This window comes from Bubalus kerabau, chromosome 1 (assembly GCF_029407905.1).
Source record: "Bubalus kerabau isolate K-KA32 ecotype Philippines breed swamp buffalo chromosome 1, PCC_UOA_SB_1v2, whole genome shotgun sequence".
NCBI lineage: Eukaryota > Metazoa > Chordata > Mammalia > Artiodactyla > Bovidae > Bubalus > Bubalus kerabau.
The window spans coordinates 226,197,153-226,213,474 of record NC_073624.1 but is presented as its reverse complement, the minus strand read 5'-3'; the positions used below and the strand labels follow the sequence as shown (position 1 = coordinate 226,213,474).

At 35.5% G+C, this 16,322-nt stretch overlaps 1 protein-coding gene across 2 annotated transcripts in view; it reads left to right on the top strand.

Annotated features, from left to right (window-relative positions):
• LARS1 (leucyl-tRNA synthetase 1) overlaps window positions 1–16,322 on the top strand; it is a 68,887-nt gene that overhangs the window by 47,350 nt on the left and 5,215 nt on the right. For both annotated transcript variants that reach the window (XM_055557117.1, XM_055557125.1), the window contains exons 23-30: window positions 2,514–2,697; window positions 4,734–4,824; window positions 6,083–6,223; window positions 7,236–7,376; window positions 7,616–7,726; window positions 9,893–10,003; window positions 12,789–12,893; window positions 14,864–14,959. In XM_055557117.1, the coding sequence (XP_055413092.1) occupies window positions 2,514–2,697; window positions 4,734–4,824; window positions 6,083–6,223; window positions 7,236–7,376; window positions 7,616–7,726; window positions 9,893–10,003; window positions 12,789–12,893; window positions 14,864–14,959 (980 nt within the window). The remainder of the gene's footprint in view (window positions 1–2,513; window positions 2,698–4,733; window positions 4,825–6,082; window positions 6,224–7,235; window positions 7,377–7,615; window positions 7,727–9,892; window positions 10,004–12,788; window positions 12,894–14,863; window positions 14,960–16,322) is intronic.

Sequence of the window (16,322 nt, the reverse complement as noted above, 5' to 3'; positions counted from 1 at the left end):
TCACCAACTCCCGGAGCCTATTCAGACTCATGTCCATCTAGTTGGTGAAGCCATCCAACCATCTCATCCCCTGTCATCGCCTTCTCCTCCCGTCATCAATCTTTCCCAGTATCAGGGTCTTTTCAAATGAGTCAGTTCTTCGCATCAGGTGGCCAAAGTAGAGTTTCAGCTTCAGTGTCAGTCCTTCCAGTGAATATTCAGGACTGATTTCCTTTAGGATGGACTGGTTTGATCTCCTTCCTGTCCAAGGGACTCTCAAGAGTCTTCTCCAACACCACAGTTCAAAAGCATCAGTTCTTCGGCTCTCAGCTTTCTTTACAGTCCAACTCTCACATCCATACATGACTACTAGAAAAACCATAGCTTTGACTAGACGGATCTTTGTTGGCAAAGTAATGTCTCTGCTTTTTAATATGCTGTCTGCTGCTGCTGCTGCTGCTAAGTCACTTCAGTTGTGTCCGACTCTGCAACCCCATAGACAGCAGCCCACCAAGCTCCTCTTTCCCTGGGATTCTCCAGGCAAGAACACTGGAGTGGGTTGCCATTTCCTTCTCCAATGCATGAAAATGAAAAGTGAAAGTGAAGTTGCTCAGTTGTGTCCGACTCTTCACGACCCCATGGATTGCAGCCTACCAGGCTCCTCCGTCCGTGGGATTTTCCAGGCAAGAGTCCTGGAGTGGGTTGCCAATGCCTTCTCCAGTATGCTGTCTAGGTTGGTCATAACTTTTCTTCCAAGGAGCATCCTTTAATTTCATGGCTGCAGTCACCATCTGCAGTGATTTTGGAGCCCACAGAAATAGTCTGTCACTGTTTCCATTGTTTTCCCATCTATTTGCCATGAAGTGATGGGACCTGATGCCATGATCTTAGTTTTCTGAATGTTGAGTTTTAAGCCAACTTTTTCACTCTCCTCTTTCACTTTCATCAAGAGGCTCTTTAGTTCTTCTTCGCTTTCTGCCATAAGGGTGGTATCATCTGCATATCTGAGGTTACAACAAGATCCATCAGTGGTTGCCAAAATCAATGGATGAAAGTTTAGGAAAAAAAAAAAAAAAACAGGTTATTTGCATATTCTCAGAGTATCTATCCCAAGATACTTCTTTATCACAAAGGGAAAAATAGTAACTTTACAGTGGAGAGACTTGGCAGACACTATCTGACCACATGAGGAGGGTTTGCAATAGCAATAGTAAGTCATATCAATATCATATACCTCCCTGATAATGATGCACTAAGAAGACATACAGCATCACTCTTGTGATATTCTTGCCAGAGGTTCATAACCTCCATCTAATCATGCAAAAACATCAGACAAACCCAAGTTGGGAGAAATTTTGTTAAATTCCTGACTACCCATCAGTAGTCAAGGTCCAGGACAGACTGAGAAACTGTCACGATTTGAAGAGACTAAGGAGATAAACAATCAAATGCAAGGTGGGATTCTGGATTGAATCCTAGAGCAGAAAAAGGATATTAGAGAAAAGGCTGGTGAAATTTTGAATTAAGTCTGTAGTTTAGTTAGTAGTGTCATACTGATGTTAACTTCCTGCTTTTTTGAAACTGTGGTTATGTAAGTTGTTAACATTAAGAAAGTCTGGTAAATGGTGAAACATTTATCCTTGTCTTTTGCATCCTTGCTGTAAGTGTAAAATTATTACAATATAAAAAGTTAAAAATGTGTTCAGCTTCTTGTGTATTATAAAGGATATTTAATGCATACGTAATTTGATATCACATATTCTCATCTCTTCCTTTAAGGTGGAGATGGTAGCATACCATCCATACTGCTCTGAAATTTGCCTTTTTCACTTATGAATTCATATTTGAGGTCACTTCATGTGGATACATTAAAGTTTCCTCACTCTTTTATAGCAGTATAGTCTTCCATTGCAAGGATGTCCTGTAATTTAATTGATTAGACTCTTACAGATGGGTGGGTTGTTTTTTTTTATTTAATTGATTAGACTCTTACAGATGGGTGGGTTGTTTTTTTTTGTTTTTTTTTTAAATATTTTAGGATGGAAGATTTTGTTTTAAAAATTGTATTTTGTTAGTAAGAAACCTAGAAGAATCTGCTTTTAGAAGTAAGAAAATATGTATTTGTGCATGAAAGGTAGCACTCTATTTTCTTATGCATTAAAATAATTGTAATATTTTGCTGCCTTTAAATGAGGCTGAGATGTTGATAGGGATATCTTTCCCAAGTTTATCATTTTTTCCTCTGCCTCATTAAAGATCACTTTATCTCATTAGCGCAACATGCCTGAGAAGAAACGCATATTGATGCTGAGTGTATGCAAATCAATATAGAAAATTCAAATATTTTAACAACATCATTATGGATTCTGCTTTTGGTGATCTTTATTTTTGCTGTTGATCCATGCAGTGGGTTAAAGCACTTGCTGTTTCTTAATCTATATGTGGGCTTGGGAGTGTACCCACCTGCACACATAGTTCATATTCAGTAACTACATTTTTAAATCATCAATTAATTTTTTTTCTTCTTCTTCAAGGAATGCGCTTGGCTCTAGCTGATGCTGGTGACACTGTTGAAGATGCTAATTTTGTGGAAGCCATGGCAGATGCAGGTATTCTCCGCCTGTACACCTGGGTGGAATGGGTGAAAGAAATGGTTGCCAACTGGGATAGCCTAAGAAGTGGTCCTGCCAATACCTTCAATGATAAAGTTTTTGCCAGGTAATCTATAGTCCCTAACCACTTTTACTTTAAAGAGTTGCTTAGTCCTGGTGTATTCTTAAATTTTCTTTTTTTTTTAACTCTTAAATTTAGATGTTAATAATAGCCACTCTTCATTGAAAGCTTACTTGTGCTGGGAACTATGCTAAGTACTTTGGATCCATTGTCTGATTTTAGCCTTATAGCAATTTTATATGATAAAAATATTATTAGCTTTCTTTCTTTCTTTATTTGGCAGTGTTGGGTCTTAGTTGCAGCATGTGGGATCTTTAATTGCAGCATGCAGGATGCTTTATTAACAGTTGCAGCATGTGAACTCTTAGTTGCAGCATGTGGGATCTTGTTCCCTGACTAGGGACCGAACCCGAGCCCCCTGCATTGGGAGTGTAGAGTCTTAGCCACTAGACCACCAGGGAAGTCCTCAGTTCAGTTGCTCAGTTGTCTCTGAATCTTTGCGACCCCATGGACTGCAGCATGCCAGGCTTTACTGTCCATCACCAACTCCCGGAGCATCCTCAGACTCATGTCCATTGAGTCGGGGATTCCGTCCAACCATCTCATCCTCTGTTGTCCCCTTCTCCTGCCCCTGATCCCTCCCAGCATCAGGGTCTTTTCCAGTGAGTCAGCTCTTCGCATGAGGTGACCAAAGTACTGGAATTTCAGCTTCAACATCAGAACTTCCAATGAACACTCAGGACTGATCTCCTTTAGGATGCACTGGTTGGATCTCCTTGCAGTCCAAGGGACTCTCAAGAGTCTTCTCCAACACCACAGTTCAAAAGCATCAATTCTTTGGCACTCAGCTTTCTTCACAGTCCAACTCTCACATCCATACATGACTACTGGAAAAACCATAGCTTTGACTAACCATACCTTCTCAAATTTACTTGTTCTTAATTATGTGGAAACAGTGTGCGACTTTTCGGGGGGGGGGCTCCAAAATCACTGCAGATGGTGATTGCAGCCATGAAATTAAAAGATGCTTACTTCTTGGAAGGAAAGTTATGACCAACCTAGATAGTATATTGAAAAGCAGAGATATTACTTTGCCAACAAAGGTTCGTCTAGTCAACGCTATGGAACATAATAGAAAAAGTACCCAAGAAAACTACTTAAAATCATAATTTATTGAAGACTTTACAAGTTTTCACCCTCCACTTAAAAGATGAGTCATTATGCTATAGCCTTGACTAAATGAACCTTTGTTGGCAAAGCAATGTCTCTGCTTTTTAATATGCTATCTAGGTTGGTCATAACTTTGCCTCTAAGGAGTAAGCATCTTTTAATTTCATGGCTGCAATCACCATCTGTAGTGATTTTGGAACCCCCAAAAATAAAGTCTGACACTGTTTCCACTGTTTCCCCATCTATTTCCCATGAAGTGATGGGACCAGATGCCATGATCTTCGTTTTCTGAATGTTGAGCTTTAAGCCAACTTTTTCACTCTCCTCTTTCACTTTCATCAAGAGGCTTTTTAGTTCCTCTTCACTTTCTGCGATAAGGGTGGTGTCATCTGCATATCTGAGGTGATTGATATTTCTCCCGGCAATCTTGATTCCAGCCTGTGGTTCTTCCAGCCCAGCGTTTTTCATGATGTAATCTGTACATAAGTTAAATAAGTAGAGTGACAATATATAGCCTTGACGTACTCCTTTTCCTGTTTGGAACCAGTCCATTGTTCCATGTCCAGTTCCAACTGTTAATTTCTGACCTGCATATAGGTTTCTCAAGAGGCAGGTCAGGTGGTCTGGTATTCCCATCTCTTTCAGAATTTTCCACAGTTTATTGTAATCCACACAGTTAAAGGCTTTGGCATAGTCAATAAAGCAGAAATAGATGTTTTTCTGGAACTCTTCCTTTTTCGATGATCCAGCGGATGTTGGCAATTTGATTTCTGGTTCCTCTGCCTTTTCTAAAACCAGCTTGAACATCTGGAAGTTCACGGTTCACCTATTGCTAATGTATTTAGAAGTTTTTTTTTATACCTATATATACTTGCCTTTAAACTCAGTTACCTTTTTTCCATACTCCGTAGTGAAATGAATGCAGGAATTATAAAGACAGATCAAAACTATGAAAAGATGATGTTTAAAGAAGCTTTGAAAACAGGTTTTTTTGAATTTCAGGTAAGCTGTTAATTCTTTTCATAGCTATAAAATAGTCAATGCGAATATTATACATTTCTTTTTTTTCCTCCTGCTATAGCATAATGACTCATCTTTTAAGTGGAGGGTGAAAACTTGTAAAGTCTTCAATAAATTATGATTTTAAGTAGTTTTCTTGGGTACTTTTTCTATTATATTCCTTTACATAAATAATTCCTTAATATAAATAATTCTGTTTCTAGTTGAGCTGTGAGTTAATTGAGGTTAAATCTGAAAATTAGTCATGTTTTCCAGAAAAGCATTTTAAAATTGATTAAAAAAAGGGGCCTAATTGTAAACTAATTGCTGTTAGTTTGAAAGCAAATGTTTTCTGAGATTTTTCCACAAGGTGTCAGTATATCTTCAAGTTTGACAGTCCAAGTACTTAAAGTAAAAACGTAGCTTTTCTCAGTTTTGTAGAATATCACATTGGGATTTATGTAATTTGGTTTTCAGAAATGTGGATAAATAAGGATAAGTGCTGAGCATATCACTGTATCATATTTACAGGCTTTTTAGTACTTAATATATGTTACTTAGAGCATTCACCTTTAGTACCCAGTTTAAATTGTTCAATTTTTATGTCCATTACAAAATGTCTTTTTTGGGTTTTTTTTTTTTTTTTGAGAATTAGTAATATAAAAGTGCAGTATTCTTTTGTTAGGATTGATAATTTTTTTTTTTTTTTTTTTTACTGAAAAACAGGGTTAATCAAACATTTATTTGATCTTGTAATTAAGAGATTTCCTAATCATAAAAACAGAAGAACAATCAAAAAAAGACTGATGAATTTGGCAACACAGATAAGAAAATCACAACTGAAATCATCTTAAAAATACAGTCATTTGGAAAATTATTTACAGTCTGTATTTTAGGATTTTTGACACATCAAAAAAAAAAAAAAAAATACAGATATCCAAAGAAAAATAACCAAAGGATGTGAACGAACAATCCCCCTAAAGAATCCTAAATAGCTAAGAAGTGCTTAAAAAGAAATGGTTAATAGCAAAGGTCATCAAAGTTGTACAAATTTAAACAATTTATTGTTACAGACCTAAGGATTGATACACATTTATTTTCAGAATCTTAAAAATAAAGCAAAACCTTTTCAGAAATTATGAAATTTTTAAAGACTAAGTACTTAAAAATGCATTAAAATAGAGATACTGAATTTTTTTCCTCTAATTTTATTTCAAAGAAGTAGGGGGAGAGAAATGATAAATAATTCCGAATTTTGTAGGCCGCGAAAGATAAGTACCGTGAACTGGCCATAGAAGGGATGCACCGAGACCTCGTGTTCCGGTTTATTGAAGTTCAGACACTTCTCTTGGCTCCATTCTGTCCACATTTGTGTGAGCACATCTGGACACTCCTGGGAAAGGTAGCATTATGCATTTAAGACGTTCTGTGTGGTTTTGATTTTGGTCTCATTAAATAAATGTGGTAATAATGTTACTTACAAGAAAAAGACTGAAAATGAATACTGTTAAATATAGTGTTGGGTTCATCATCTCATAATTGTTACAGCAGCTTAAATTGAAGCTGTCTCCTTTTTAGATAGAAACATCATGTATGAGTCTTTATATACACACTACGTATATTTTAAAAACGTGACTTTGTGTGTGTTGTTTATCACCTTCCTATTAGGAAATGTTACAATACATTTGAATACATTCAAATATATATTTTAGTATATGTATAACTAATATTGTTTTTCTAGCTGTTTGTTTTAAAAGGTGAAAATATTGAAAGATATATATAACTGTTATGAACTGCTTATAAACATAGGTAGAAGTGTATATTTGCATAAATATTCTTGTTTTATATAAAATTTCTGGCATATATAGGGCCGCATATTCAGGGATATTATATTAGCATTCTTACTGTGAAGGTAAATTTAATTATTTCTCCCAGGCTTGCAGATAAACAGATTGGTTGGTTTAATAACTCCTTTCCAGCCTTATTAGCCAAGCTGTTTTGTATTTTTCAGTGTGTGAACAATGCAAAAATGTGTTCATGAAATATATTCCAAATAGCCATACTTTCAGTACTAGATGTATTAATAGGGTAAAAACTGAGAGTGTGTGTAATTTATATAATAATGATTAAATTTAGGCAAATTAGCATTACATAATTTTCTTTGAAAGTGAGCATATGTGTGTGGGTATTAATATGCTTGTACAAATGGATGCTAATTAAGAATGTAGAGTCAGACTTCACAGCTTGAATTCTAGGGAACATTAGATCAGGGGCTGAAAGTGTGTTCTGTGTAGTCAGGTTTGAACTTTGAGCACACATTTACAGATGGTAGCCTTGGTATGAAACTGTAACCAAGAATCATAAAATAGTTGTGTTGTCTAATCTCAGTGAACCTTTTTTTTTTTTTTTTCAAGCCCGACTCAATTATGACTGCTTCATGGCCTCTGGCAGGTCCTGTGGATGAAAGCTTGATACGTTCCTCACAGTACCTCATGGAAGTAGCACATGACCTTAGATTGCGACTCAAGAACTATATGATGCCTGCTAAAGGGAAGGTGAAGTCATTTTTTTTAAAGAGTCATTACTTAAAAGTTATTGGTCAAATAACATCTAATAGTAATGAAGATAAAGATAACTTTAATTAAAATGTATAGGGCTATTTTCATTATAAATGCAGCTCTATAATATGATTTTTTTTATGTTAAAGGGAGTAGTAGTATACACTAGAAGTTTATTTCATTTTTGGTGTATATAAAAATAAGTAGTTGTTTTTTTCCTTTCTTCTGCCCTGTAGAAGACTGACAAGCAGCCCCCTGAGAAGCCTTCACATTGCACCATCTATGTGGCAAAGAACTATCCGTCTTGGCAACACATCACCCTGTCAGTTCTACGTAATCACTTTGAGGTAATTCTCTCAGTAGACATTCCCCTCCGAGCAGTGTTGTGTACTGCTTATGCTGTTTTTGTTTTTAGGATGTTGGCAATGTCTGGGGAAGGAAGAACGGCATCTTCGTTTAATTACTTTTAGATGTGGAGTGTCCTTTGTGGCTCTTAAATGGATGCTGAGCGAAAAGCTGTTTCATTTCTGAAACTTTCATACAAAAATACTGGATCTAGTAGTATGTATTAAGAGATATGGAACTTTTTCATATGTTGGTTAAAATTATGAAACAAAAGAACTAAGTTTGCCTTTTGGTTTCATTGTGCCTTGAACACTGGGATTCATGAAATCTTAACATTATGATGTTTGAAAAATTTGAAGCTTGATGCTTGAGTAATTTAAAAGAAAGTGTCCAGTTTGATAACTACCAGTAGAAATGGAGAGTTTGGTGTTTCTTTTTCTTTTTTTCGACTGTCAGATAAATCGCTATTAAATATGATAGTTATATTTGAAGGAAACTTAATATTTAAACTTAATTCTAGGTTTTCCTGAAAAAAAGATTTACCTACCTTTTTCCTTTCATGTTCAAAATATGGAAACAAAGTATATGTTGTGGAATTTTTGCCTAGGTTATAAAGAATAGTTATTGGTGGACAGAAGCCATTAAGGTGCACTTGAGAAAGAGACAAAATAGGGATTATGGCCAAAGCATAAAGTGATAATATAAAGGAGAAGTCCATAGCTTTAATTTTTCTAGACCTTTATTGCAATTTTGTCTCACTACTTTTCATAGTTACTCAAGAAATACTTACGAGAATTTTTAGATTTGTAAGACTTGGTGGAAAGAGAAGAGCCAAGTGTTTTCATAATCTGTGTGAACCTGATTTTATGGGGAAGTATTTCTTCCTTTGTGTGTAATAGACAGAGAAAGTAGCTTTTAGAGTCTGCTTATAGATTTTTGACTTATGGTAAATAAAAGAGTAAAAGCTACTTTGGTAGTCAGAAAAATGAAATTGTGCCTCAGTGGTTTATATGTTCGTTATCAGCATTTTCAAGGAAGCAGCAGAATTCAATATGGTATGGAATATCCCAGGTATTAAAAAAGACCCATCACCACTGTTCTTTTAGAAGTTATACTTTTACTTATATTCATTGACTAAATTATATACTTTGAAATCAACATCATCTTTTGACATTATTTGGAATGACCAGCTTCCTTTAAAATTATCATTTGTTTTTATCCTAAAGAACTAAAAGAATGTCAGTTTATAATCCAGAAGAATGTTCTTATGTTTAGTTTGACACTTTTTCAGTGACATAGAGAAAAGGAATGTATCTCACCCTCTCCTTTTCTCTTCCTTATGTATTTCAAAGCAACATTTTTGCCAGTGGAGAAAATATTTTTTCCTGTGTACTTTAGTAAAGGTTAGAATTGAATGTCAATAGATTATTGGAAATCTTACTATATGTTACTTTTCTTTTAGATTTATTCCCAACCCTTGGCTTCAGTGCAATGCTTTTATAATAAGGAGAAAATAGGTCATCCAAAACTCTGAAAAGGCCACTTGCTTTATTACTCCTCTGTTGATGTTTGTAGGAGTGAATTTAAATTTAGGCAGCACATTTGGGACTGTGTGCATATTAGTGCTTATAATACTTTTAGGTAGAAATTATTATTATTTTAATTATATTATTATTTTTATTATTTTAAATAAATTATATTCTTTTTTCACATTTGTGGTAACAGTTTATAAGAAAGAGTGCTCAAAAACAGAAATTATATACATCTTGTATGATAGTTGTATAATATTCATTTTGCTCGGACTAATGAATTGCTTTTAGAAGTTTAAAGACAAATGAGATCTTTATAGACCATTTTATCACCAGGTAAGACTAATGATATGATCCTAAAAGTGTCATTAACATAAGGAAAAATTAAGTACTCTGCATGATGCACTTGCTTTTCTCCTCTGTCCTAAAACACATGTGTCCTTTGAATTTAGAGGAAACAGGAGACTCCATTTACCTTTCACTTCCCCATGATGCTGGAGTGTGCCCCCTCTTCTGTTCTTCTCTATCAGGCTGGTGGCCACTGTTTCATTTCTGGCCAGTTTCTTATAGGCATATCTACTATCTTACATTATTTTAAAAATATTTTTCCTCATATTCCTCTCCCACTCTTTTTTTTAGAGCAACGGTGGAAAGTTGCCTGATAACAAAGTCATTGCTGGTGAACTAGGCAGTTTGCCAGAATTGAAGAAATATATGAAGAAAGTGATGCCATTTGTCGCCATGATTAAGGTAAGCTGTGGATCTTGTGCAGCTGTGATCACATGGGTACTGGTTAGCTAGGATAGTAGAAGGAAGAGGAAAACTTTGGGCAAGATCTCTCTTAGGAAATCTGCTAAAATAACACTTTTCAAGCAGTGGTTGTAGAAATGAATGATCATATTTGGGTTTTACCTGTGAAATTGCTGAGTGTGTTAAAATATGTATTGTGGAAGAAAAATTGGTTTAGAATTACTGCACTAAAGGATTCTCTTCATGTTCTACCTGCCCTTCTTTTCAGTTTGAGGAGGAAGCATATTCTTTGGCTTCCATTAGGGTCTTTTTACTAGATCCTATTACTGGAAACAGGATTCTACATTTGTATAGGTTTAACTTATTAACAGGATAAATGTTGTTTATAGCGGTTAGACCGGGGTTTCTCAGTAATGGCTCTATTTGTATTTTAGGTTGGATAGTTCTTGGAAGGCTGTTCTCCTGTGCACTGTAGGATATTTAACAGTGTCTTGACTTCTACCCACTGGATGCCAGTAGAATTTCTCCCCCCCAACTCAAGTTATGACACTTAAATGTTTCCAGACATTGGAGACATTTATCTCCTGGTTGTCCGCTCCCTAATTCCAGCTTCCCCATTGAGGGCTTCCCTTGTAGCTCATTTGGTAAAGAATCTGCCTGCCGTGCAAGAGACCTGGGTTTGGTTCCTGGGTCAGGAAGATTCCCTGGAGAAGGAAATGGCAACCCACTCCAGTATTCTTGCCTAAAGAATCCCATAGACAGGAACTTGGCAGGCTATAATATGAGATTGCAAGAGTCGGACACGACTGAGCGACTAAGCACACACACATTGAGAACCTTTGGGTTAAACTCTTAGTTTTCTTCATATAGCTGATCTGTTAGATTTCTTGACAGAGAAACTGAAACAAAACTGAATGTTGCTTAAGATCCCAGACTCTGGGGGCAGACAGATCTTGGCCCCAATCCTGTTTTCTGTTACTTCTTAGTTTGGAGGCCTTAGATAAATCACTTGAATTCTCTGGGCCACAAGGTTTTTCATCTATAAAATAGGAAATTAATAGAATCTACCTTTTAGGAGTGCTGTGAGGAGTAAATGAGTTAATACATATAACACATTTTAATACTACCTGTCAAAAAGTAAGCTCAGTAAATTAAAAAAAAAAAGTTAATCAGTGGTCATCTGCCCTATTAAGCATGTAATGATTATTATACTTTAGATTAATTCTTGAATCTTGGAGGCTATAGATGCCTTCCTGATAAGAAAGCAAAACTCATAGCTTGTCCTGTATTAGAGTAAATTGCTTCTAGGAGAATTAAAAGGCTTTCCTAAGGACACATAGTCAACTGTCTGAGCCTTATGGTATTTGAAGTTTCAGAAATAATTGAGAATCTTGGCTTGACCTATACTAATCAAGTTATGTTTGTGGGTATACTCATAATTCATTAGTTCTCAACTAGTGGCATTGGTCCAATGTCAGATCCATTGTCAATATGGGAATCAACAAAATATCCCATTGTTCATTGCACAGGCAATAAATTTTGGTGACATGCTTTACAGAATCCAGTAAAACCGATTTTAAATAATAGATTCAAGGGTTGGCTTTTTGAAAAAACCAGTGTTAGAATTTTCAAGTAGTAAAATATTTTTTCAGTGATATTGGTGATTTGCCAGGCAAATTAGTGGTTTGTAACTTTGAAAAGTATTTAATAAATCTGGGAATAAGAATGGTTTTCTAGTACTTTATGGGAAAAGAAACAACTTGGATGATAAATGAAGGTAGTGAGCGTCAAGAATCATGTCAGGTCACTTTCATATAAATAAATGAAACATGTTCTAGGCAGGTTAGCTATATTTGTGCATTTGAGCTTAGGTCTTGAAGGTTTCATCTTGAGCAGCAAATATTTTATTTAATGTTAAAGAAAATTAAGAATAAGGAATTTTTTTTTTTAAAGAAATGGTTTTTTATGTTTTAGGATTATCTGAGTACCCATTTAAATCAAGTTTTTAAGATATTTTAAAATTTATAGGGTTTTTTGCTTGGTTATTTATTTATTTATTTCATTTTGGTGCTCTAATTTTTTTTTAATATTTATTTTTAATTGATCAATGATTGGTTTATAATATTGGTTTGATTTCTGTCATATATCAACATGAATCAACCATAGGTGCACATATATACCTCCCTCTTAAGTCTCTCTCCCGCCTCCCACCCATTCCCACCCCTCTAGGTTATCACAGAGCCCCAGTTTGAGTTTCCTGAGTCATAAAGCAAATTCCCATTGGCTTTCTATTTACATATGTTTGTATATGCATCCATGCTACTCTGTGTCTGGTTATTATTAATTTACTATTTCTTGAAATAGTCTTATTAATGTACCTTAGAAACTTTAAATTTAATTAATTTTTTTTTTTTTAGTTAACTAAGGAATATTTTAACACACTTGTTTGATTCCTTGTCAAAGCAAGTTCTTTGGATCTGCTCGTTAAGTCAGGCTAAATAAACAATGATGAAATCATATTTCTTTTATAAATCTGAAAACCTGTCCTCTAGTCTTTTCCGTGCTGTCTTAATCTTATCATACTTTAAATGATAATTACTCTCAGCTAGTTAATTTCATTAGCGAGCAAACATAGATAAGGGAAACCATGAGTCCAAGGCCTTTCCTTTAACTGTTCAAATTTGAAGATTTTATCACTTGAGAGACTGATTGCTTTGGCGGAAATATGTTCTTTTCAACATATTCTTAATGTGATTTTGTTTTTCAAAACCATTTTGGCTGTTAGGAAAATCTGGAGAAGATGGGACCTCATGTTCTGGATTTGCAATTAGAATTTGATGAACAGGCAGTGCTCATGGAGAACATAGTCTACCTGACCAACTCTCTTGAGGTAAGAGGGGCCGGGGTTATAATAACTAACAGACTATAGTAAACAATCCAGTTCTTTTGTTTTATAATAAGCCTTTTTAAAAACTTCATCTTCTGTGTTTAGTACCCTTGCCAAATATACTGGAGGGGGAAAGAGAATGGGTAGTACAGAAGTTACGGGAAGAAGAAATCATCTGTTACCTTATTTCACTTATCAGTTACTCTGTATCTAAAATACTAACTGTATATGCCCAAGTTTTCTCTTCAAAATGAGGAAGAGACCTTATAGTCATATACTTTCAAAATCTCTTATATTATGGGATGCTCTGAATTGCTTCTTTTTCCCACTTCCCTTTAAGACCTCAGATTGACAGATTTGGATTAATTAAAATCCTTGATTCATGATATACTGTCAGTGGTCCATGTTTGGCCCTTTTTTTTCCTAGTTAGTAATACATGAACATCCATGAATCTACTGCCCAACTCAGGAAACAGAACATTACCAGTAGCTTTCACATATTTGAGTTTCTCCCCATCCCATCTTCCTGCACCAGTGACAGTTTAATATATAGATTCTAAAAATGCTGTCTCTCATTCAACTTAGGAAGAAGGAAAGATAATTTTCTATAGAAAATTGTATTAGAGGACTCAAAAAGTGGTTCTAATAATAATGAAAACCTGGTGGCTCAGATGATAAAGAATCCACCTGCAATGCGGGAGACCTGGGTTCGTTCTCTGGGTTGGGAAGATCCCCTGGAGGAGGGCATGGCAACCTACTCCAGTATCCTTGCCTAGAGAATCCCCATGAACAAAGGAGCCTGGCAGGCTAAGTCCATGGGGTCTCAAAAGAGTCCGACACAACTGAGCAACTAAGCACGAAAACAGAACAGGTTTGGATTTTAATAAAATTGTTTTATGAAATATGGGAATGAAAGAAACAATCATTTCTAAGTAAATATTTTATGTCATGTAATTATAAGTATGTGGGTTTCCCAAAGAATCTGTCTGCTAAACAGGAGTCACAATTTCGATCCCTGGGTCAGGAAGATCCCCTGGAAAAGGAAATGGCAACCTACTCCAGTATTCTTGCCTGAGAAATCCCATGGACATAGGAGCCTGGCAGGCTACAGTCCATGAAGTTGCAAAGAGTCAGACATGATTTAATCACTAAACAACAGGAACAATAATTATAAATGCATAATTATTAGTAGACATCTATTTTATGTATTTCTAAATGTTCATATGTATTCATGGAAGTCAAAACACTGCTTGGATATTTTCATTGGGACAGTGGGAACAATTTTTATTTAGGGTTATCTTATATTCATATATATGCAATTTGCTACATATCTTGAGCTTTTCCAGGCATCCCTGGTAGCTCAGCTGGTAAAGAATCTGCCTGCAATGCGGGAGACCCCAGTTTGATTCCTGGGTTGGGAAGATCCGGTGGAGAAGGGATCGGCCACTCACTCTCATATTCTTGGGCTTCCCTGTTGGCTCAGCTGGTAAAGAATGTGCCTGCAATGCGGGAGACCTGGGTTCGATCCCTAGGTTGGGAAGATCCCCTGGAGAAGGGAACGGCTACCCACTCCAGTATTCTGGCCTGGAGAATTCCATGGGCTCTATAGTCCATGGGGTCGCAAAGAGTCAGACACAACTGAGCTACTTTCACTTTGAGCTTTTCCATTTATTTGAGTGAAAGCTTTTTATCCTCTTTATTGTTTTCTTGTAGGCAGCAGGTAAATGTCAGATTTCCATATAGAAGATGGTAAACATGATTATATAAATAACATACTATGAGACATCCAAGATGAGTGTTAAATAATTGATTATAGATTTCATTTAATCTTTATATGGAAAATAATAAAATGGCACAGATCATTTCATGTCAAGTGGAGAATCTAGTTTTGCTATTTGGTGAAATGAGGTGATGATTAATTTCAATCATATTAAGTGATACTAATGACTTGCATTTTTTCCCTCTCTATTTAGCTAGAACATATAGAAGTCAAATTTGCCTCTGAAGCAGAAGATAAAGTCAGGGAAGATTGCTGTCCTGGGAAACCACTTAATGTTTTTAGAACAGAAGTAAGTTGAAAGAATCTCACTGAATCATTGCATTTTAAGGCTGGAAGAGACCTTAGAGAGCTTTACATCTAAACCCATCATTTTGAAGATGGAAGCAAAGTGAGGTCCAGAGAAGTTAAATGATTAGTTTGACTTAGGCCACATAGTTGGTCAGTAGTGGGACTGGATTTCAGGTCCTCTAATTCCCTAGTTAGTCCAGTCCTCACTTTTCTTTACTCTACTGTTAACAGTTAGCATCAGATGTTGCTTGTGATTTTAAAATCAAGAATATGATTTTCAAAACGTGACTTAAAAAAGATAGTGGACATTGAAATGTGAGACTTTTAAACAGAGAGAGGGAGCTTTCATATTTTGGATAAGTTTTGGTTTGATAATGTTATTTAAGACTTTTGGCTTCTGGCATAAACCAGATTGATGAATCATTTCATATTTTGCTCGTAATGCTTTTTAAATTTCTTATTTGGGGGCCATTATTGGTGAAGATAAATAGGTTTTGGGGTTTGAGGAGATTGTATTTATTAACTCTTAAAGAGTCCATTCAGAATGGCAGCATTTGGTAAAGTCTGGTGGAGTGCCTTTGTGAGAGTCCATGAAATGCCCTACTTTTCTTAATAAGCAGAAGACTTACATAGATCCTGCTACTCTTACCACATTTCATCAAAAACCCAGCAAACAGAAAAGGTCTCTTTTGAAAGAATGAGGCAATGATGATCATGCAGACCTCTTGAGTTTATCATCAGATTATAAATAGTCTCATTACATTAAGATATGGTGGCTTTAAAAGTACAGTCATTTGAGCCATGGAGATAGGTACATGAAATAGTGTTCCCTATACAAATGTGTTTATTTCAAGCTACTTTCAAGCATTCCCTTAAGCTACAATGTATTTACGTTTCATAACTCTCAGTTAACTTCTTTCACTTAAAATAATGAGCATTGTCTTTAACTATATAGCTTATACAATGTGGAAAGCATATGGTATAGAACTGAGTTTATGCTCAGTAAATGTTAGGCTCTGTCTCTTTCTAGCTATGTGACCTTGGGCTGCTTTATTAATCTTCCTGGTTTTCAGCTTTTCATCTGTGAAAAGAGGTCTTAAGGAACTGTTTTTCAGGATATAGGAATGATGTCTATAAAGTACCATCATCTGGTACCCAGTAGGAATTCAGTAAACAGTGGTAGTTGTGGAAGAGAAGATAGAATCGTTGTTACTATCCATCATCAGTATAGATATGTGTACTCATAGTCACTCTTATGTAGGCATTTGGTTATAAGCATGAGCTTTTGTACATCTTTTCTTTCATACTTGAGTATCCATTGATCTTGATTTTAAAATATCAGAATTAAGTCTGTATTTCCTTGG